The sequence below is a fragment of the Ornithodoros turicata genome, chromosome 6 (assembly GCF_037126465.1).
Source record: "Ornithodoros turicata isolate Travis chromosome 6, ASM3712646v1, whole genome shotgun sequence".
NCBI lineage: Eukaryota > Metazoa > Arthropoda > Arachnida > Ixodida > Argasidae > Ornithodoros > Ornithodoros turicata.
In genome coordinates this window covers 29,744,590-29,768,477 of record NC_088206.1, presented here as the reverse complement: position 1 = coordinate 29,768,477, position 23,888 = coordinate 29,744,590, and the positions used below count along the sequence as shown (strand labels likewise).

Here is a 23,888-nt window from a genome sequence, read left to right as displayed (position 1 = left end):
TTTGTTCGGGGGTAAATATCGGGCGGATACGGGTTTAACCCTAAAAAGTCAGGCCCTACTTATAACGTAACCGCTTATGTGGCTTTTTCCAACCCCCAATATTTTTCCCATAGGACATAATGCTTAGGAATACCGCGTATAATGGTCCATCCCGATGCGGGATACCAGTTATAGTATGGTCACAGACATCCTCCTCGATGTAGGTGAAGGACTGAGCGCATTTGTCGACAAATTCCAAAGCGCGAATCGCCCACCGTGAAGAACGCTTCTGTTATCTCCTCATGACAAGGTGGGCAAGGGGGTCATGCAAGGAGGTTGGCTACCCAGGAAAGCTTCGAACTTGTCTTTGCATTACATCACCCGTCTTTCTGATGCGTGATGCCATCTGCGACCCGATCAACGCACAAGACGTGTGGAACAATCTTGTAGCGATGGCTTTGTTTCTTTAGCGGGCACTTTTGATGACTTTGTTAACGCGGGATGTGAGTACACCGATGTCTGCGAGCGAACAACCACCGATGAGGCAATCATGCAAGCTGTCTTGGACTGTGAGGCGTGCGTGCCAGAAAGTGACTCAATGGCAGCAGAGGTGTCCAGCAAACAGGCGGTAGAGATTGTGCACAAACTGAGGGACTTCTGGACCCGGAATGGACTAAGCGACGAGGCATTCAGTTGCCTCGCCGCTGTCAAGGATGCAATTGTGCAAGACACGGTCAGGAAACGACGCCAGACGAAAATCACAGCGTTTCTACAGGCACCCTGAGAATGTTGAATAGATTGTTTTCTCTGCAAGGAGTCTCCACGCTGTTCAGTCCGGTTCACAACATGGTATAAGAGAAAGGTGGGGGCTCAATCTCGCGCATGTATTGGCCTAAAAATGTGATATCTGGCTGTATAGTGCAGTACCGCCTATAGGCACCCGGCTGAGAGGCAAACTGCCCGTCACGTCAGACACAGGTGATGTTGCCAATTGGCGGACAGTCTTTTGTGAGCAAATTGCAAAATTTGCAAATAAGCTTGCAAACTTTGCTATGAAATATGTTTTAATTTGACCTGGAGCTAAGATCGTATTTAATCGTTGACCCTCAAGCCTACCGGAAGTGTAATGTAGCCGTTGATTGTCTGCATGGATACCAAGGCACGTTTTCCTCTCTCAGCTGCTTCTTTGTGAGAAAATGTCTCTGTTGGTGGCCTTTTGAGAGCTGCTGCATACAGAACGATTCCCAGACACTTTGTGTGTCACGTAGCCTCCTCCATCGCAGACAACCTGCATTTTGCCATATTTCTACTTATTTCGAGGGCACATATATGACAGCATGGTTTGTTGTCCAAACTGAAACCATGCACGCACGTGGTCCTGCATGATCCCAGTCGTCCACAATTACCTGAAAGGACTGGATGTTGATGACACAAGCCCGCTTTGAAAGGATGTATCCGGCAGTCATGCCCTGCTATTTTTGCATGGTAACAGCGCCCCTAGTGCACTGAGTATGGTTAAAAATGTGTGTTTATGATAGTGAGGGATCTTAAGTAGTATTTCTGGCAAAGTACTTGGAATTTCATGGTCCCTCTAATGAATTAAAATGAGGAATCTTGGAAGCACTTTCCGCTGAATAGGGTAACATGGAGAATCCATTGCTTTCTCTAGGAGGCAGGCTTGGTAGAAGAACGTACAGCTGAAACATGTAGCAGCAGTGAACGCATGGAAAGGCATGGAGAACTCAAAAAACTGCGGAACTTGCGCAGACAGCTTTTACTACAACGGGGGTCACGAAAGAGGTGCATACTGGACTTAAACAATGACCAAGAGGACGCAGAGGACAGTATAAACCTTGGAGACGTAAATTTCCGGCTCCGGCAAGATCCTTCTGAATTGCAGGTGTGTGGTTGAGTCTGTGGGGCAGGTTCCAGCAAGTTGAGTTTGTTAACTTGCACTGCCAAATTTTCTTTAATGCCAATATCTTATAAGAGACATCCCCAGGGATGGTCTGCTCTGAAATTGCGCATCAAGATTTGCAAGAATTTTTTTTTTCTATCAGTCTCTACTTCAGAAAAGCAGAGGCTATTCCTTGCGTGACCTAAAGCTTCTCAAGACCATCCTTTGTGCTGGGGTTTATCCCCAAGTGGCTCTCCCGGACGATCACAATTCTTACAAGCGAGACTCTGACCAGCTGTTCCACACTAAGGTATGGTCCTGAATTTTGCTGCTATACAGAATTGGTCAAGTGCTATTCTGTTGAACTTGCAGGGCAAAGGCTTTGTGGTGTTGCATCCAAACAGTGTCCTGGCACTTGACCCAGACGTCCTTAAGCTGGATGACATGAATGTGCACGTGGTGCCAGCATTTGGCTCCAAGCGTCCTGTCAGTACAGATCACCAGATGGTGACATACATGTAGGTGGATTGCAGGTGATATGGAGTGACAGGTTTTTGTGGCATGGAATGTTTTTAGGATTGATTGTGAGATTACCAGTGTTTTACTCCTTTACATGTTGAGAGAGAAAAATATTAATATTCTTTCCCAGTTGGTCATACAAGAGTTGTCTGTGATTAAAATTTTAATTTACATATGGAATACAGTTCATGTATACAGGGTGTTTTTTTTTTAAATCCTTTACAGCTTTTTGTTAAGAAAACCTGTGAGGGCAGCACTGATGCAATGATTCCTGTGGCGGGTTACGGGACCACGTAGACGCCCTGTGGGAAAAAGCATGTAACTACTGGATGACTAATTACCTACAAATCATTAATGTACTTTTTAATCAGATGTTTTCATAAAATTGTGAGGCAGCAGAATTGGAGGCGACCATTATTATTATACGCTCTTTTTCAAAAATCCTGAAACGAGCATGTACTTTGAGGTATAGATCGCCAAACTTTAGTATGCAAATGAGGCAAAACCAGAACTACGCACTTCTCAAGTGAAGAAACGACATCGCTTCGGCTTATCTTGGCTGGAAAGCAATCTGTCTTATCTGGCCGGCAGATCAGCATTTATTCAAATTGGCTCGATCGCTACAAAACACATGGCACTCTGACGTAGCACACCAGCTCCCATGGCATAGTGGTTAGGATGGTCGCTTTCCACGCCGAGACTGGGAGGTGACACGGGTTCGAATCTTGTCACCGACTGTGCTGTCTGAGGTTTTCCCTAGATTTTCCGAAGACTTTCTAGACGAATGTCGGCACAGTTCCCCCTGAAGTCGGTCCAGGACGTATACTAAACCCCCCCCCCCCCTCTGTCCCCCACTCCTTCCTGCTGTCCTCTCTCCATCTGTCCACGTCTGTACACCGCTCATAGCCACAGTTGCTTCGCGGCGCTAACGTAATAAAAAAAAAAAACTGACGTAACACCCTTTCCTTCTTTTTGCACTCGAGAATTGCGTAGTTCTGTTTCGCCTCATTTGCACACCAAATCATTTGAAGCTCTTGTGGCAGCCTAGAAAGACAAGATGTAAAGACAAGACATCTTTCTGAGTTGCCACAAGCGGTTAAAATGAATTGTCACCAACTACCCCGCCTTATCCCGTTAGTTGCATATCAAAGTTATGCCCCTGCCACATGGACACGAAAAATGACATTAAGTGCGTAATGAGTGAAGTCCTAATGTAATTCGTGCTGTGCTATACGGATATATTTAATGGAATTCGTCTGAATGACAGTGTCCGCTTAATGAGATCACCACAACTCATTCGGCCATGAAATACGTACCCTCACTCCCATTGTCTGAGCACAACAACAATTTAAAACTCCCTTAAAGCCACTCTGTACTGCACACTGCACAATTATTTTATAAGTTAAATGAAAACGAGCATTATTTTTGTCAAAATGCCTTGCGTTGTTAACAATTGCTTTTTTGCATATTTGCTTTTGACGTAGACCACCACCTGACAGCAACATGACAACAGTTTTCCGACATAGTACAAACCACCGATTATGAAATAAAGCGAGTTTTCCCATTTGTGGGATATTATGGGTATCTTTAATCTCTTTGAACATGTTTACACTCTTCAAGTACCCCATCTCTTAGGCGGCTAGTGCGAGACCCACATCAACATCATCGCGTTTTATGTCATTACGATCTGACGTGTAGCACGACTATCATAAGAAATGGCATTCACGACCTGACTGACATTACACACTCATGTCATTTTTTCTGCCTGTGTGGCACGGGTATTATATCTCGAAATATGTGCTCATTTCGGGATTTTTGAGAGAGGATGTGGATTCAAATAATAGTCGTCTCCGATTCTGCTGTCTCGCATTTTTGCGAAAAACTCTAATTACGTACTAAAAGTCTGATTTCTGAAGTTCGTTAATGAATTTTAGGTAATTACTCGTTCAGTGGTTACATGCTCTTTCGCATGAGATGTCCGCTTGGCCACGTAACCCGCCTGCAAAAATGGCATCAGTGCTGCTCTGACAACTTTTTTTTATATCCGTTACAGATAAAAAAAAATACAAGTGTACATGTTTACAAGCATACCAAGAAAGGCACACTTCCTCGTCTGTGCCGACAGAAAACTACAGGCAGACGACGATTTGCACTTCTAGGAAATTACTTTTTTACAACATTTTTCCAGGTGTTTCTATTGCACTAGGGAATGTACTCTGTGATCCATTAGGCTAAATCACACATGTGCCATCAAAAATGGTACATTACCGTAATTTCACGCGTATAAGCCGCACCGCAGATAAGCCGCAGGACGCGTTTTTTGGGACGTTTTGAAAATTTTCTGGCAGATAAGCCGCACCCGCAGATAAGCCGCAGGCAGTACGAGACGACTGATTTGTGCGACAAAGGGGACCATAGAGAAGGCCATAAACCCTGTGGTCCATACTCCGGGATCGGCACAGTGTACAACAGAGGAGGTCAGTTCTGGAGTTCTACCAAGATCGGATTGTGCCCTTGTCGGGTGTTTTTCGTGGACTGATGGGTCAGTGATCTTCCAGAAGATGTGAATCACTGTCACCACTTTCCTTAAAGCTGCACCAAGAAGATCAATCTACTCGAATGTGGACCCGTCACTGTTACGCACATTTCGTGCATCGGCAGGGCAGTGCTGTTCCAGAGACACTGTCGGCCCTTTTGTTAAAATCGGCGTATGGGGAAAATACCAGGAAAAAATAGTCATCAGATAAGCCGCACCGGTGGATAAGCCGCAGGGCGCCCGTGAGAAAAAAAATCGCGCATAAGCCGCGGCTAATACGCGTGAAAATACGGTACATAGCCAACTTTTTACTTTAATTGCAAACGTTATTTGCTCGCCATTGAAAATTGATCAAAGTGCTTTGAGGTCATGCCAAAGTTCCATGAAGATATATACAGTTGGTCCTACCATTTTCTGTCAGGTAGATTTTCAAATTTTCTCCACACGCCTGTTTTATCTTGAAGAAATGGAGCACCTGTCACAATCTTAACATTCATTAGCTTTTTCTGGTACTTTTTAAAGGGATCCATTGCAGTCCATTTTGAAACTATGGTGTCATTCTATTCCCCGTTGACCACAGACCACGGCAGCGAAAATCCCACGCGAAATAGTGGAGCAGTTTGACTGCTATTCGATGGAATAAGTGACAAAAGCAGGCACCAGAGGTTGGGAGCATGGCGGAATTCCCTCTCCGGAACAATGCGACCACCAATCACAGCACGGCCTTGCAAAAAAGGATGCCGCGGCGGTGCGGGTGTCTGGACAGTGCCTTTCTCCTCTGAGCGAGGCCCTCTCACTGGCCTAGTTGTCTTGCGCAATAAAACACCCAACCAATCAATCAATCAGTCAGCCCTCGCACTCCTCCTGCGAAGGAGGGATGTCACGCTAATCTTGTTGCCACCGGAGCCTCTGCAGCTGCGGAAGCGGCGCTGATCTTTAAAATTTGGGTATTTAGTATCTAAGCACTTTTCAGACGAAGAAATTAGCCAAATAAATTGTCGGCCGATTCCTAACATAGTGGTACCTGTTTCGTAGATGGGTTTCTGGATGTGACTGTCCATTTAAGTATTTAGGTGGAGCGCCATGTCATGCTGTGATGTCATGCCATCAGTTAAAAGGCAAGCAAGTTTAAGAGGAGTTGTGAGATTGAGGGAATAAAGTGTGGGGAACCCCATACCTATGTTGCAAACACCATGTAAGGGCCCTGTGTAAGGTGTCAAGTGGGGTGAGTTCGGATGAAGTTGCACAAAACGAAGGTTTTTGCCAGGTCTAGGTGTATAAAGTTTTGCCATATGGGAGAAAGTACATTCAGAAACCTCACAAATTCAACTTCAGTTCAGGTTGTATGACTGCTTGGTGGTATGCAAGTATGGTTCTATGCCAGTCGCATGAGGCACCCGGCAATACTAGTGACAATTCATTTTATCATCTTTGGTTCTTATAGTCCCTTTTCTTTGTGGGTAGGTCTCTTCTGGAAACAGTCAAGCCATACCTTGTGAACTGTGTGCGGGTCTGCTGTGTCCAAACCCTGCTTCTGGCATCCTCTGCCATTGATTCTAGCTGCACTGTGGCTAGGTAATTCTTGTTTTGCTTGATACCTTTCCATATACTTCTTGCTCTCTTACAGAAAGTATATATGCAACATTTTCATAGGTTGCGCACGTCCGTAACTGTAAGACTACTCTCTCCAACTTTAGCTGGGATGTTTTGAAAAAAGTAGGTGGTGTATGTAGCAGTTGCTCTGATATTAGCACACATATTTAAACAGTGGATGTAACTGAAATTTATGCATGGGTGCAAAGGAAATGCATTAAGGCACATAGGCCACAACTGGCATTTGAGCACAGAAGTACACATTTGTTGTTCGTACAAAAATTAAAAATGTGTGATTGTGTCAAAATGCCAATTTTTTTTGTATCCTTATGCCAGGTCCCACGAAAGAAACATTTTAATTCATCTCCTTGAAAAATCAGTGGCAAATAAAACACGATTATTTAGAAAGTCATTCAATTTCAGAGCTTTGAACTGGCCATTTTCTGTTTCAGCAATGGCATAGCCATCTTGATAATTAGCATTGTTAAACTTCTGACTACTTCCAAATTCAAACATTTAAAACTTAAGCATGTTGAAGACTCTAGCAATATGTGGAGTATCGCATTGATGTACTTGAAGGGGCACTAAACAGCAATTCAGGGTGCACTTTCTTTTTCTTTTTTTTTTCTTTTCTTTTTTTTGCACTGCGTTACATTGCAGACGGTGAAAGTTTTCCAAACGTGCTAACAAGTACAGGATGACTGCTGACAGACAGAATATTCACTGGTCTCTTTCATGCTTGTGCGTTAGGGGAAGATACATTTTTATTGGAAAGGGACAAGGGAAAAGTTGGCCATACACGAGATGGCTTCCTAAAAAAATGTTTTACCCCGTTTTAACCTGTACCAAATTTTTAACCTGTACGTCAACACCTTATCTAAGACAGGCCATCAGCTTCACTGCCCACATTTTTTAGGGAAAAAGGTTTCTGGGACATAATTTTTAAGCAACGGAAGCAAACTCACATTAGTTTTGTTTTTAATTCAGATTGTAAGAAGGTCTAAAGTTACCGGCATCCCACATTTTCACAAATAAATGAAAAAAAGATATGCACAACAGACGAAGGGACGCAGTGTGCAGCTGATTTACTTTTTTGTTTACAGATTGGTGTTTGATGAGTTTGTGGAAGTAGTTTTCCCAGATCCAGAAGCAGCGTGCCAGTTGGTTCTGAAGGCAGTACATGCACGCAAGCTTTACTCCAGGCTGCTCACAAGGCAGCTCGAAGGTACGATTGTGCTTATGGGATAACTTGTGATATACGGGATATGCAACAAAGTGTTTTGCATTGGTTTCTCCAGAAGCGACCAGAAGCAGTGGCCACGTGAGTCGTGTCACCAGGAGCCTGCAACGTAAATTAAGGGATCGCTTTAATGATGTTTTGTGCACTTTGATCATGTACACAGTCAGGCGTTTACTTCCAGCAGATCTCAAGCACCTCTACCTGAATGCAGCACAAAGTGAGACACTTCACTTGAGTATTCTCTTTGTTCAGATGGTAAGGCACGGGTACTTGTGCCATGCATATGGGTAATTTCACTGTGTGCTCCAAAAGTAGCTGCAAGATGTAGGGAGGTGCACTTTACTTGAATATCAAATTATTTTTATGCCCAAATGTTAACTAGTTAAACTGTGTTCTTGCTGATCAAGAACTTGGGAGGCACCAGAACAAACATATTTATGTTTGAAGTTAAGAGTTCAGTTGTAGTATGATGACACACATAGCATCTATTTTATGCTGCTTGCATGTAGAAAGACTGTTTATTCATAGCGCTATGTGTTTTGGGGTGAAACCCAATAAAACACGTTTTCACCCCCCCCCCCCCCCCGCGGATCAATCTGGCTAACTATATTCTACCACCATCCCACTACTTCAGCGCCACTAACAATGAACACGGGAACTGATAGAAATGCGAAACGGAATCCTTATATTTTAAGCCTTTCTTTGGTATTACGAACGTAATTAATAAACTTATTGCAAACAACACAAAAATTTGGCAGATAAAAAAGCTAAAAATGTACTAAACAACATAGCAGACGACACATGAGCGTCAGTTTTGAAACACGAACTTTCGAAGCGAGTGCGAAAAATGAACCTCTTCACGCTAGGCCCTGTGAGACGTAACTTGCATAGGACTAACGTAAGACTTGCACCAGAACAAGTACTAATATTCACCTGACCTAACCTGCCCAGGTGAAAAATGTCTGCAATCCCAAGTGGTTCATGAAAGGATTTCCACTTGAAACCACTTGCGTACAAAGTGGTTCAAAGTGGTTTCAAGTGAAAATCCTTTCATAACCACTTCGGATTGCAAACATTTTTCATCTGGGTAACCTCAGTCACGTCAGATGCAATCTACGTCAGCCCTCTCGACACATGGAATATGTATTCACCTGACCTAACCTAACCTCGGTCACGTCAGATGCAGTCTGCGTCAGCCCTCTCGACACATGGAATACGTATTCACCTGCCTAACCTAACCTCAGTCACGTCTGAGTCACCTAGTAACCTAATCTGAGTCACGTCGGATTCACAGTCTACGTCAGCCCCATCGAGACACAGAATACGTATTCACCTGGCCTAACCTAACCTCCTAACCTCGGTCACATAGGATGCACAGTCTACGTCAGCCCTCTCGACACATGGAATACGTATTCACCTGAACTAACCTAACCTCGGTCACATCAGATGCACAGTCTACGTCAGCCCCATCGAGACACGGAATACGTATTCACCTGGCCTAACCTAACCTTGGTCACGTAGGATGCACAGTCTACGTCAGCCCTCTCGACACATGGAATACGTATTCACCTGACCTAACCTAACCTCGGTCACGTCGGATGACCAGTCTACGTCAGCCCTCTCGACACATGGAATACGTATTCACCTGGCCTAACCTAACCTAACCTCGGTCACGTCGGGTGCACAGTCTACGTCAGCCCTCTCGATACATGGAATACGTATTCACCTGGCCTAACCTAACCTCGGTCACGTCGGATGCACAGTCTACGTCAGCCCTCTCGACACATGGAATACGTATTCACCTGACCTAACCTAACCTCGGTCACGTCAGATGCAGTCTACGTCAGCCCTCTCGACACATGGAATACGTATTCACCTGCATAACCTAACCTCAGTCACGTCGGATGCACAGTCTACGTCAGCCCCATCGAGACACGGAATACGTATTCACCTGGCCTAACCTAACCTCAGTCACGTCGGATTCACAGTCTACGTCAGCCCTCTCGACACATGGAATACGTATTCACCTGAACTAACCTAACCTCGGTCACATCGGATGCACAGTCTATGTCAGCCCTCTCGACACATGGAATACGTATTCACCTGGCCTAACCTAACCTCGGTCACGTCGGATGCACAGTCTACGTCAGTCCTCTCGATACATGGAATGTCACGTATAACATACGTGAAAGATGATTTTCAACAACAAGGCTTCACTCTAGGAAGTTACTGTATGCGTGGAAAATGATAACATTTAGTTTCCAATTGGACACCATTTTTAAATTAGTTGCATGACAGATAATGTCACATCATCATTTAATCATCTGTGACAGGCTTAGACCTAATTAAGAATTATGTTTACTCCCAAATTTGAAGGATTTCAAATGAGGAACCCCGACTGAGTAATGTGTCTTATTACTGGAACATATATCCTATAGGTTCAAGAGCAGTGCTAAGCTCTGGGGAGTCCTTTGAGCCTAACCCACGAAAGGGTGGCGTGCTTCTGTCGGAGAACTTCACCTATGGCTGGTGGGCTGTTACCTTATATTGCTAAATTGCTGTGTGCTTGGATTCAAGTAAGAAGTATTGATATGTTTCTACAGCCTAGAAGAAACTGCCTTGGCTGTAGACCCGTTCACAGACTGCAAATGGCAGTGTCACATCTGCAACAAGGAATTTCCTTTCTCAGTTTTGAGCTCCATTCTGCATCTGGAAGAGTGTGACAAAGGAAGTGAAAGTAAGGCCCCGTGTTTTATATTTCAGAAATATGTGTACCGTAATGTCTTGTTACATTGTTGCTGTTCAGACTCCCTTGTACAGTTTGTGTGATGAGCAGGGTGCTTGAGGACTTAAACAACCACCAAGTTGGGAAGCTAACGGCCATGGTATTAAACGATCCTCGACACGAAACTCCACCTTGACTCCTGTGAGGGGAGGAAAGAAGTAATCCACTTGAAGTAATCCTCCACTTGAGGAGCCTTTGGGCTTCAAGGAAAGACCGACTCTGCCACTAGTACTCGAGGAAAGCAAGAATCATTTCCTCATCCCAGATAACGTCAAGGTCGAGCTTTGAAGCACTAAACTGGTATTGAAGAGCTCGTGTGGAGGATTGAATTTAGGATCGTTTAATAATAGGGCTCTAAGAGTCTGTAGTCGTATGCCATTGGCTTGTCTGATATTTGTTTGTTATGCATTGTGTATATTAATAGCACTGCGAGGGTCCTTGTAAGCTTCACTATACCTGGCCATTCCCAGAAAAGTTGGAAAACGCTATGTCAGTACCCCCTTATTTCGCGATCCGTATTTTTTATGCCTGGCACCCACATGCGACTGCTACCCACTTGTCGAGCTTAATACACTGTGTGTCTACACGTGAGAGGAGGTGAACTGGAGAGAGGTCATGTGACAGGCCAAATAAGGGAGAAACTCGCCAAACACTTGGTCATTGTTTGGGGATATGGCTTTGCATGCTATAAGTGTCACTTTGTTGTCGATGCTGAGACCATACTGGAATGCACAGGGTCCACCTCAAACTTGTTTTACCCTTATTTGAAGCCCAACCACTGCATGGACCTTTACAAATGGGGAAAGGAGGAAGCTAGAGGAATGCCCAGTCCCTTGACTTACCTGCATATCATATTAAGTGCTTGTGAATGAACCTCCTTACTAAGAAATTCAGAAAAATTTGTGACGGATTAGGTAGTTTCGTGGTTCCCACTGGTCCTCGGAACCCTTGAATACCCTGGAATTTGAAAATGCCATTTTCAAGGTTTGGGAAATCCTGCAATTTTTTGCAGTCCTTGAAAGCCCTTGATTTTGCATCTTATTTTTGTTCTCGTGGAGCTACTAGTGCAAATTCTGTTTATCTGGAGTCAGGACTGTAGTTTCGAAACCACAGGCATTAAGACTCTTTGCAATAGGGATAAGCATCAAGAAATTAATGGTGCCCTCTGTTATACTAATAAATTTTTCTTTCTGTCCTATGATCTTTAACATTCAGTAGTAGTCAATCACATTTGTCGACAGATCACTATTGTGCAGTCCCCATGTATTCTCTCATGTGCCACCTGTAGCTTGTGAATATTTTGTTAAATATTGAAGCCCTGGTCATAAACTGTGTTTTATATCCCAGACAAAATGACGGCTGAGCGTTAAAAGGGCCCTTAAAGGTGGTGTCCGGACAAAAAATGCAGTTGAACTGAAGGTGCGATCGGAATAGGTGGTGCCTGAAATACATGTAACCGGAATATTTTGTTTTGAAACAGTCGGAAACATTAGAAAATGAATTTCATCGGATGTCGCAGCCGGCTACGCGCTCCCAGCTGGATTCAGGCTACAGTGTGCAGACTGAATCGGTTATGAAGGCAGGCTGTCCGTCACAAAATGTGGTCTTCCAACTCGTAATCTTGTGCTGTACAGTCACTAGAAGCATCTGCGTTCATGCTTTCGCTGGTATCGGTTTGCAACCAGCCTGGCGACGCCGTCAGCTGCGCGATTGAAAATCTCGCCGCCAATGCCAATTACGTCACCAGAAGAGGCGAAGCAGGGAAGGGCTCTTTCAACCGGAAGCTGGCAGTTGGTTTCAAGTTTGATATTTTTGATGCTTTATAAAAAAGCGTGAACTAATTTTGCAAAACTTTTTTTGCGTGTGTGTTTTCTTCTTGGAAGGCATCTCCAAATGCGTATCACATTAACTTTAAAATTCCGGATTCCTCGCGGACACCACCTTTAGAAGACCCTCGAATTTTTGTACCAAAATTCAGTGGGAACAAGGAGTTGCTACTTCTCCTGTACATTAACTAATTTTATTGACAGAGTAGCCTTTGCAAGGTGTTGGTCACTGAAGACAGTAATCTTGACTTGCAAGAATTGCAAATGGTAATAGCAGAAATCAAGCTATTGTGAACTCAGGGCCATTCACACAACACGCTATGACAGTGAGTCTCTGCATGTGAGAGGGAGAGGAGGTAAAGTGTGTAGAAACCATGTGAAAAAGCGTCTGTCCGCTCACAGGACGGCAATACGAACGTGCCCGTATGCCTTTCTTCAAAAAGCCATTCACAGGAAAGGACCGATCAGTGGCCTATCCAGAATTGGCAGCATGGGGGGGTTGCAAAAAATTGGGGGGGGGGGGGGGGGTCATGATTACATTTGCGGCATAACAGCTTAATGCAGTGTATCCCAAACTGTGGGTCGCAGCAGATTCAGTAGGGGGTCGCAAAGCAACTTGCGAGTGGCTCGGGTTTGGGGCTGCAGTTTCTGCTGAAGCCACTTCCCAAATTTTGGGCAGGTTTGGTAGGAGAGTTCTTGCCCTTGAGTACTAAAGCCGTGAAATTTCTCATTTCCTTTGCCATGATGTAGTTTGCGAACTACAACTTGCGAAATCGAAAAGCCAGGAAAGGAGGGGGGTTGCGATGTTTCATACTTTTGGTGGGTTGCTGGGTTGGTGGTAACAGCATTTGGGAGGCGCTTGCTTGATGTACTATTACCGACATGTGTCTAGAGCTGAAATAACAAAGTCCCCAGGCACAGGAAAAAGTATGGAGGTGTCGCCAAACATTTAGAGGGTGTAAGGGGTGGGGTCTGAATCAATCACTGGGACCGACGAAGTTGTTCCCCAGGCACGAGGGAAAGAGAGAAACTGTGAGGTTGCGTGGGCAGGTGGCCTGCCTGCATAGCACATTATTGGAACCCTAACGGCGTACAGGCTCTGACTGTAGAACATCTCCTATTGGGAATGTGACCTTCGGTATTGCAAGTTGTCGAGGAAACGACAGGCGGGCAACAGATGCAAACACTGGACCAACATAGATTCTTCAGGCATGAAAATGGCTTCTTAACGCTTCCTGGAGGAAATGGTCCAGAGATCATATGCTGTGTCTTCAGTTTCCAAATCTTAACTGACAAGAGATCTCAAGCAATGTTTGCAGTATCAGCTGGTCCTGCTTAGAGACTAGCGGCAGCTTATATTGTTTTAGTGGCTCACATCAGTGGAGCGGGTGCGTCCTGGGGAGCTATTCTCGATGAAACTAATGCGTGCATTACGTGCACGTCACGAGCTCTTGGGTGGAGTCCACGCGACACGCTCCGGCCGAACGCATTTCTAGGGACATTTGTCCCTAGCGAAGTCATTTCCAAGTACATTCTTTGCAGTGGCATGCTCTGTTGTAAGAGAACGTAACGAGGTGGCGCTACGTACAAGATGTAATAAATGTGGGAGCAAAACGCATGCGAAATCGTAATGCTGCAGTAGTAACGTTCATGAGAACATTTTATTTCCAGCTTTACAGTTTCAGCAAAAACTTGCAGAGAGTCCTTTATGTAGACATGCATGTGAAGATTTCCAAAGCGATACAGTGGCGCCACACCTTACGCTTTGACTTTTACAACATTACATCAAAGGGTTGTCCCTAGATTTTCCCTAGCCGGCAGACACAAGCCAACATCGTGTTAGGCCATACGTCATTTTGACGTAAGCAATGACGTATGGCATCACTTTTAATGCAGAACAGTAAGGCAGCGTAGGGGGTGCATTACTTTGATCAAGAACGGCGGTATGATCGACATAGCGTACATCATTTGGGTTATGGTATTTTATCATGTTCGGCAACTGTTTTCACGACTCAACGGTGGCGTACACTGCATTTGTTTGGGATAATGATGACCGGTGTATGTTGTTGCTGGTTCGTACTTCACCACATAGCACCGCACGTCCGATGTACTTCACCACACAGCATCTCCATTGAGCCGTTTCTTCAATGTACCGTCGTGCAAGCAAAGGGATGGCCTCCGTAGTTTACACAGAATTTCTTCCTCCGGGGGGGTTCTTTTACACGCTTTTGACAAAGTATTGTAAAATGTCACAAAATTTAAGGGGGGTCTCTTCCAGATTTGGGGTGTATTAGGGTGCGTGTGTGTAGGGCCGGGGGACGGATGTCCTCCCATTCGAAGAACTTGGCAAACGCTGATTCTCAAGGGAAATAAAAAAGGCGTTGGCTATGCGGCTGTGCATGGTCACTTCGATGGTCACTGTCGATGGCCCGAGCTCGCGAGGATGCGGTTGCATCATATGTTCCATGCACGCGACGATGCCCGCACATAGCGAATAACTATTGTGTATTTGTCAAACGAGTAAATTATAGAGGAATGTTCTAAAAGTTTTTGTGAAACTGCGACGGTGTTCACAAGGCAAGAACTAGCAATCGCTCCAACGGCCATTATACACTTGCACAAATTTTGTTCGCGCTCTTCGCGCCACTCGGTTTGTTCAGAATTGCAGCAAAATTTCATGCGCGAGCGCCACCATACTGTCAGCAACTTAGTAATGCAATGCGCTCACATTCACATATTTTCTTCTCTTTAGCTCTTACAAGTCCGAGCAAATTGTCTCGTCGCAATTAAGTTGCATATTGCTACACTCTTACATATTTCCACAAATCTTTCCTTCGCATTGTGCTCTTCCGTTTCCGGCAACGGAATACAAGGGCGGTCTCGTGAGGCGGTCGCCTAGTGCAACAATGCAACTGCATGCTTAATTGTTTTAGCATTGGTTGCGTGCGCGTGAGGTATCTTCATGCCTTCTTCGCTCGGCGACCAATGATAGCTTGCAAACGAAGTAATGCACGCATTACTTCATCGAGAATAGCTCCTTGTGTCATGAACATTTCCAGTTTCTTTCTGTGCCAGGTTTATTAGATGACCTATTCAGTCTCTTCACCATCTTGAAGTGTAATTATGACACATCAAGAGGGGAAATGATAAGGAAGATGTCAAGAGTCTTATGATTTCAGTTTTTTCAGCCTAAGGGCATGAATACCTGTTCACTATTTTACTTCAGCGTTAAATGCAATGCGACACAGAAAAGTTCCTCATCTGAACGGTTTTTGAAATGTTCGGCTTTTAAAACTACGATTTTTTCAAGCCACTGCCAATGGTGGTGCCGAACTGCTCCGAGCGAGGTCAGCAGACAAATGTTTTATATGATGACTGTAGTGCATGCTTGCCCGAAGTACCCAAAGGTCAACCACCATTAAAATCGATAAAAATCCTGGTGCAGGGCGACAAACACAAGACAGACACAAACAACACAACAAACAAGACAAACACAAGACACAGCACTGAACTGACAAACCAAATACTTTTTCCAACTCCAGCTGCCTATATCTGCTCTCCCCTCTTCTTTCCACCTCTCGTTGATTGGCTACTTCCTTTCATGTTTGCGTTTTTTTCATTATCTTTACTGACATAGTTCTTTGAGATAGGCTGTTCTATGTTCAATGAGATGTGAACTGATGGGCTGCTGACGCATCTTCGGCCTGGCTTTTTTATATTCATTGCTTCCTGGTAAAGCAATGCTCCGACTTGCTTGCTTTTATAAAGAATCCTAGTACTCTCGAATTTTGGCTCACAGCTCTTACAAAATTTAGGATGTTTGGTAAATTTACCATATCCCCTTTTTTGCACACGCATTATTTTCTTTTAGTCGACAATTTACACACCTCGATGTCATCCCAATGTACTCCTTCTCACACTTCAAAGGAATGGCATAAACTACCCCAACTTTACAATCAATAGATTTCTTTTCGTGTTTTATTCCGCATTCTTCCGGCTTTTCTTTGTTGACTCTATTTATCATCTCCTTCAAGCAAGTACTCTTTTTTAAGACCGCATCCACATTAAATTTTGCAGCTAACTTCTTCATCCTGTGCGATGCCTAAGGCCCCTGGTTTTCTGCTGCAGCAAATTACGTGGTTTTTCGCGGCAAGGAGTCCACGGCTGCTTGAAGCGGGAAACACTACTTTCTTGGATAATGTGGGAACAAAAAATATTTTATAAACTTCAGCATTACATGATATCTTGTGTTCTCCTCTGACAGCAAATGCCATCTGTCGCCTACAATCATTTTATACCTGCTGAAAGATCTTTCAGCATCTGCAATGTTTATAGGAATTGACAAATTCTTGATCGCAATAGATGCTAAATTCGGAGCAAGCACCCTCATTCCGTTCCAAAACCCAATTACCTTATTTACTCGCATAATTTGCACACGTTTTCTCCCTAAAAGAGTTGAAAAAGTTAAGAGTGCGCAGATTGCGCGGGAACGTTCGTTAAAATATATGCAAACGACGCAACATTTCAAAATTTTAGTTGCCGGTCATATATAGGCTCTCGGTAGAGCCGATATTGACGTTATCACTGCATTGCGCAAGTGCGAAGGAAGCACAAAATACCGTGCAACCGCCGACGGTCGGGAGGCAAAACGGCGGCCCACTACCGCTCATATACCGGTGAAATCACGACCTATTAGATTATAGCGACCTTGTCATACGGACCCCTTCCCAGCGCCGCATTTGGTGGCTAGCGCTGGCGCTACTCATCGGCCCGGTTATTGCTTCCTGAATTTCTACAATACACTATACTTCAGCTTACCTTAGTATGTTTGTACAAGCGGTGGATGTTGCACGAGGGATGCTTCTTTCTAAAGTTGATTATCATCATCATCCTACGCGTTTTCATAGGAGCTGTTGCTGTCGTCTGCTACGGTAGTCGTACGTCCGCTTCTGTGCGTTTCCATTCAAATTCCATTCAAATTCAAATTTCCATCGTCCAATCATGATGTAGATCTCGCGGGCCGATGCGTAGCGCCCCTAGCGGATCGTGCCGATGGGCTCCCCATTGGGTTTGCCGATTATGACATGGTCGCTATAATCTAGTAGGTCGTGGGTGAAATACATCGGACGCTGCTGGAAGACGCCGCTAGTCGCACTTGACAACTGAAAGCACGCTATGTTCGCAAACTTTGCGATGTTGGGCTGTAAGGTTTGTCCAGCGTTTCTTTCTGCGTTTCGTAGTTCGAGTGACATAATCCTTCATCGCGTCAGTGGACCATCACCCGAAAGTGTGTGCAAATCAAACAAAAGCACCGCAATATAACTTCGGTAGCATTGACAGCGTTGCGAAAAGCAATCGCCACAGTCGCTGTGATGCGCCTGCCAGATATCCGCGCACGAAACCCGCGGGTGCGCAAATTACGCGATTTTTTGTTTTCGTGTCATTTTTAGTGCTAAACTAAAAAACATGCAATGCGAAAATTATGCGATGGCGCAAAAGAGGCAAGTAAATATGTCGAAGGGTCTGTGTACCTTGGAGCAGTTGGGACCGATCTTTTATCTTACGCTCTTTCGCATGAGCGTGCAATACTTCTCCTGCGACGCTGTACGTCGCAACCGTCCACATTGCGCCAATCGGATTTCCACGAAATTCCGTGCCAAACGAAGGATTCTGTGAAATTTCGCGGAATCGCAGAAAACACGGGGCCTTAGCGATGCCTTATGGACATATGGAATCTCTCCAAATTTCTTCCTTTTTGCCTTTTTAGGTTTTTCATCAAATGTTTTGCTACATCACTTATGTTCCTGGGTACCCTGCGCTTTCCGATCTTTGAACTTGTTTTCCACAGCTCGTTCTCATTTTATGCAAACACAATCTTTTTATTGCATTGCCGATTACACATTGAATAACTGAATTTTTTAGTGTTTTTGAAACACTCGAGTGATCTTGTTGCTTTGCATAAATTTGCAGCATTCTCCATCATTTCTTGTGATACAAATATAAAAAAACTGGATACTCCCCTGGTTTTCTTTCTCCATCGTAAATTGAAAACGTTGCCCTAATTCCTGAAATACTTCCTGTACTTTTTCCTCCTTCTGCTGCTCCATCATGCATATTAGATAATCATCTACATATCTTAGAATTCCTTTCACTTCCATTCCCGAGGCTTTTAGTTTTTCACATATTTTCTTATCTCGCCAAAACCAAATTGCTCAGCAATGGCACTATTTTTTATCCGATACGCACACCCTGGTTTGGCAGTATACTCGTCCCTTTGCTTCGATAAGAGTGGAATCTAAGTGGCTGCATAAAGTCTTCCACTGAGCACCCGATCTTGTTTTGAAATCTGACACATCCATGTTCTTCTCTGGTTGCTGGCTCCAGCTCCCTCTTACAACTGCTTGCATCATCAAGGAAACAGAAAAGTATGCACTTCCTTTCTCCACCATGAAAGGTCACTCCAAAAACCGGCAAAGAGCTGAAGAGTTGAGGGCGACGGAGGAGCTCGCCCAGCGCACGACCTTCGGAGAGAATAGCTTCGTTACGCAGGATCACAGAAACATAGCATGTTGATGTGCATGTTGAGAAGACACAAATCAATATTCACAATTTCATTTCTTGAAAAGTTTGGGAATGGTGTCACAAACCCTTTAATCATGTTTGTGTTCTCATAGCAAAGTATACTGTTCCTTGTCTATGTTTGCTGGAGCATAATGCTGATTTTTACATGTGGTGCACAGATGAGACAACCACAGTAACGACAGAACAGATGGACTCATGTCGACGTGCCTACTTTTGCAAGACATGTGATCAGGAACTTTCCCTGACCCTCCCAGAGATCTTCAAACATCGCAGAAGCCATGAACAGGGTGATGTCTAGGTAAGGGAATTATAGCTGTAATTCCAAGTAGCAGAATGTACATGAGCTATTACCAGAGTCCGTCTTTTTCAGTTACTGCCTGTCATTACCTGCTACTAACCCCAAAACTGTGAATATCAGGGGTTTTGTTAAACTTTACTTTCTTTTAATATGGCGACTTAGTAGCACCCAACTAACACTGAAAGAGCAACAAAGACTTGTGCAGGTTTCATCTATGTTAGAAAAGAGAGAGAAGGGATGGGGGATGTTAGAAGTGCCCTAGAAACCAATGCCCACATATTCTGCCCAACTGAAGACTGATAGGAACTGTTATTTTCTCTCTAACCAAGGCTGGTACCTACAATGTCATTTTGGAACAGGAGGAAGTTAACTGAAGTGGCAAACAGCAATTGCTTGTGCAGAAAACAGTTCAAGGATGACAGTGCAAGTAGGGTGCCATATTTAGTGATTCCGATGTCGAAGTGCATTTAGGCAAGGACATGACAGTTCTCGAAAATCAGGGATACACCAGCCCGCTTGCATGCTACTTTTATGTTTGGCATTCATCTTCTTATTGGACAAGCTTGAAAGGAATGTAATGCAAAATTGGTTCCAACTAGAGCAAGCTAAAATATGTTGTGAGCTCGCTTTAAATCATTTATCATTTGTAACAGCAATGACTTGGGTTATGTTCAGCAAAAGTGTAAAAACCCATCAGATTTTATAATGACATTTATTTAACCATTTCTCAGTCAAGTTACAACCATTTGTTCTCCAAAACAGCTCATCAACGATGACATCGACTGAATGTCTGCCTTGTGCACATATTCATGTGTCATGATGGGGCAGCAGGAAAGAGTGACATGTGTGCATACCTTGGGATCTCCTCAGGACTGGAATGTGCATAGGATGTGGAGTACAAGAACACTAAAGGTGCCACAGCTTATGGTGGCCTTCTGTCTTCTATCCTGGCTCTCCTAAAGAACAACAATGCTGCAGCCTGCTCCATTACTAGTTGCAGCACACATTTACTTACGGTACATGCTGTGACCCCAAGGCACTCAGAGGGGTTTAATTCTTACGCAGACATACAAGTAGTAAAGATTACAGAAGTAGTTACAGAAATGGGCGGTTGATTACACTGGCTCTCAATACAGCTGAATACAGCTGTTGAAAGGTACAGGGTCGTTCAATAAATATCCTCAAAACTTAATGTTCATGCTGCAGGGTGTAGTGTAGGTCTTCTCCTCTGTATGTTTAGGGCCTTGTGTTTTAGGGTTAAACCAGGTTAAAAATGTTTTTACCGGTGCCCAGTGATTTCATCGAAGCTGTTTTATTGTACGCCATTTCATTGAATCCCACTTCACCCAACACATCACCATGTGGCTGTACAAGACATGCAGATATGTATCAGGGTGCTTAGTAAACAGAAAATGTTTGTTTCGGGTAAACAACTTTGATGTTTGACCGTCTATTTGCTCATTTACTTGAACAGTGTGATAACGGTGTTCCTGACCTTTGTTACGGTCTAGTGTAGGATAGTCGATAGAGTAAATTACAGTTAAACAGTGTCATAATTTAGGCTGGTTGGTTACGAGGTACTGTGAGGTAGTTTAGGTGGGTTACTGCGAGGTACGCAGAAGGACATTCGTCCTTCTGCGTACCTCGCACTGGGGTTTTTATCGATTTTAGTGAATTACTGTGTGACTGTTTCCCTGTGAATGTCTATTCTACTCGTTAGTCAAATCAGTTTCTGACCAAACAAAAAAAGAAGGGCAGTCTTGATAACATAACCAACTATCTATCTATCAAACTATCTATTGCGAGACTACAAGAAATATACAGGTATTTTTAAAATACACTGAAGTCTACGGTATAAGCTATTGAAGCATGTTGATTATTATAAATACATGAGTGTCATTATTATAAACGATCTAAACTTTGATAGTCATATTAAACACATGTTCTAAGGGAGGAGCGGAAAAAATGTCCCCTCAGGAACATCCACTTTTGGAACGCACATGGACTTGTTTTTGATATCTCTGGTTCCGATATTATTGACTGCTTATTAAGAGGGGATATCACCCGTCGCGGCCCCATGTATTTTCTATGGGGCAAACTTTTCCATTTTTCTCGATAAATACTCGTCCGATCTTAACAATATCGGACTCATTTAATAGCTTTTAACAATTATGAGAAAATGGATTCTTCAAATTTCCAATTTTCGCTTGGATTTTTCGTTGAGACGTTGTAGAACGTCTGGAAAATAGCCAAAAATTGACCTTGGACTTCTGAAGCGAATAGCAGAAAAGAAATCATCCTAGGCGACATTTGCTCAATCCATTTTCTTCTAAAATGTGTCCTGAACGTTTTGGTACCACTATCTCACGTGTAAAGTCAGCCGTTCAAGAGATAAATGAAAATATCTGAGTGTATATACAGCGCTTCCTCGGGACAACTTTTTCTGCCGCCCGGTGCTGCCACGACGCGGGCTTTACGTCCAGAAGGTATTTATCCGCCAAGTGTGACCCTTATTTCAGCATACTATCCGAGTTTTTCTTTCCCATGTAAAAAAGGGGAAGGGCGCTAAGCTTCACTACAGCGGGGCTATTCTTTTTCCTGCCGGCCTTTGAGAAGCGGGCACAAGTGGGCATGTAATGACTCAGCCTGCTATTCTCGGTATTGGGCTCGTCCTTGCAGTTCGGACTGTCCCGTCGATTCGCTTGGTCCTGTGCGCGTGTTCGTTCCGAACATCTGGAAGCGTCGAAAGATATGTTTGGCGCAGGGACGAGCGGTGATGATGAGCTGAGCAACTGAAAATTCGGCACCCGCCAAAATATTTTCTCCTGTATACGAAAAAACACCCTCGAGATTTTTTAATATGTTGTAGAGGAAGGCTTGTCCTATAAAACTGCGTTGGTTTCAGGCGTCTCTTCCGACCTCTTCATCGCGTGTTTTGCGCTCGATTGTAGCGAATTTTGGAAAAATCACATACTTCCTCTTTTTTTCCTGCAATGGCTATGAAAGTTACGTGTCTGGCGATTTTTCCTGTTGAAGTATTCCTTGGGGCCTTGGCAGGAAAAAATAGTCATTAAAATTTAATGATTTGATTTTCCCCCAAAAAATCGCGAAGTAGGAGGAAAATTGCGAAACTTCCGGCCTTTGTATACCTGCACCGATTGCAACACGACAACCGGGATTTGGACGCTGTGTAGAGCATAGTTTCCTCTATAGGCAAAAGAAAACCGCACAGTTCTAGGTGCTTTCTATGAGCCGCAGTTGCCGTTCACGCTAGGCACGGTTTTCGCCAGCGCTGCGAACTTTGCTCGTGTGTAGCACCTGCCACATTGAGATTTGGGAAGAAATGTTTCGTGGTGTGTTGTTTTGCACTATTAGGGACTGCTAAAAAATTTTCGTAAAAATTTGGGATCGTTTTGTGGGAGCCGAGCAGGTCCGCTGGATCATTTCGCGTGGAATCGCCCAGTTGCGATGGTTGCGTATTTTGTGTTCTGCGTCTGCAATTGACAAGCGAAGCTCTATGTTCTTAGTGTAATTTTGTTGTAATGTGCTCCATGTACAGTACAGTTATAGCCCTATTTATTAAAGTCAGTTACCTGGCTATCTGAAACCCAATCCATTCTCTTTCCCATAATATGCAGGTGAAAGTTCTCCAGGTATTTCTAAAGCAAATACCACTTTCAATGCTATCACTGGGGGTGTGATAGGTCAGCTTCATGTATTATTGTGAAAAGAGTAGACAGAGCGACGAAAAAAAGTCGGACAGCTTGGTTTCCGCAAATAAGGCAGCGAAAAGCTACCCGGTCGTCCCTGACGGTATCTCTCGTGAACGCGGCCAGATAGACACTGAAGCCACAGCTCGACCTCTCACTACATGCCCCACTTTATATGTGCACAGGCCAAGGGGATGGTGAATCAGCCAGCTTTGTGTTCATGTGAGCAAGAGCAGCAACGGAACAAGGGGGGAAGAAAGAGGCCGGCGCAGACTCAGTGAACCGACATTGTGTAGGTAGAAAGCAACGATGACCCAAGACCGATGACACCCAAGGGAGGTAAAAGGGTTACTATACTCCCCACACAAAAAGAAAAAGAAAAGAATAACGAAAGAAGGCTTCCACACCCCTGAAAGCGGGTAGTGGACCTCTCAGCTACATGCCGTCATGCAGTACGAAAAAACAAACAGAAAAGGAAAGGAGAGTGAGGAGCGGAAACAAGCAGGTTGAGCGGCTATGATGGCGGGAGCTCTGCGAAGAGCCTGTCAAATACTATGTATTTTCCAGTTGATCCGACTTGGTGAATGGACATGTCGTTGTACTTGGCTTCCCGTGCTAACGAGTTCAAGCCCAGCGCCGGCTGCGTTGAATGATTTTCTTCTCACGTTGAGATGCGCACATGTGAACAGTTTCTTGCGATGTCGGTCTCGTTTCTAGGAAGAAATGGTCCCAGAAAGAATAGTCCCGTAGGAATGGCCCCGGAAAAAAGGATACCGGCCAGCGAGAGAGAAAAGAAAAACGGTCCAGTTGACTTTTTTTCTCTCTCTCTCTGTCTTTGCTGTATCTTTGCAGTATGTTGCTTAGTTTTCAACAATGTCATCTTATCTCAGCAATGAAAATAAAGGAAAACTAAATTTTGTGTC

General features: G+C 44.2%; 1 protein-coding gene across 3 annotated transcripts in view; it reads left to right on the top strand.

Moving 5' to 3' along the window:
- LOC135396498 (probable ATP-dependent RNA helicase DHX34) overlaps positions 1-20,706 on the top strand; it is a 60,142-nt gene extending 39,436 nt beyond the window's left edge. The window contains exons 9-19 of one of the 3 annotated variants that reach the window (XR_010423405.1): positions 1,649-1,879; positions 2,040-2,186; positions 2,249-2,394; positions 6,396-6,506; positions 7,628-7,749; positions 7,823-7,981; positions 10,203-10,293; positions 10,368-10,501; positions 19,116-19,255; positions 19,585-19,682; positions 20,018-20,706. Coding sequence is in view for 2 of the 3 variants with exons in the window: in XM_064627506.1 (XP_064483576.1) it covers positions 1,649-1,879; positions 2,040-2,186; positions 2,249-2,394; positions 6,396-6,506; positions 7,628-7,749; positions 7,823-7,981; positions 10,203-10,293; positions 10,368-10,501; positions 19,116-19,255 (1,281 nt within the window). In the remaining variant the exon portion in view is untranslated. The remainder of the gene's footprint in view (positions 1-1,648; positions 1,880-2,039; positions 2,187-2,248; positions 2,395-6,395; positions 6,507-7,627; positions 7,750-7,822; positions 7,982-10,202; positions 10,294-10,367; positions 10,502-19,115; positions 19,256-19,584; positions 19,683-20,017) is intronic. The other 2 variants (XM_064627506.1, XM_064627507.1) reach the window with 2 other exon arrangements.
- The last annotated feature ends 3,182 nt before the right edge of the window (positions 20,707-23,888 follow it).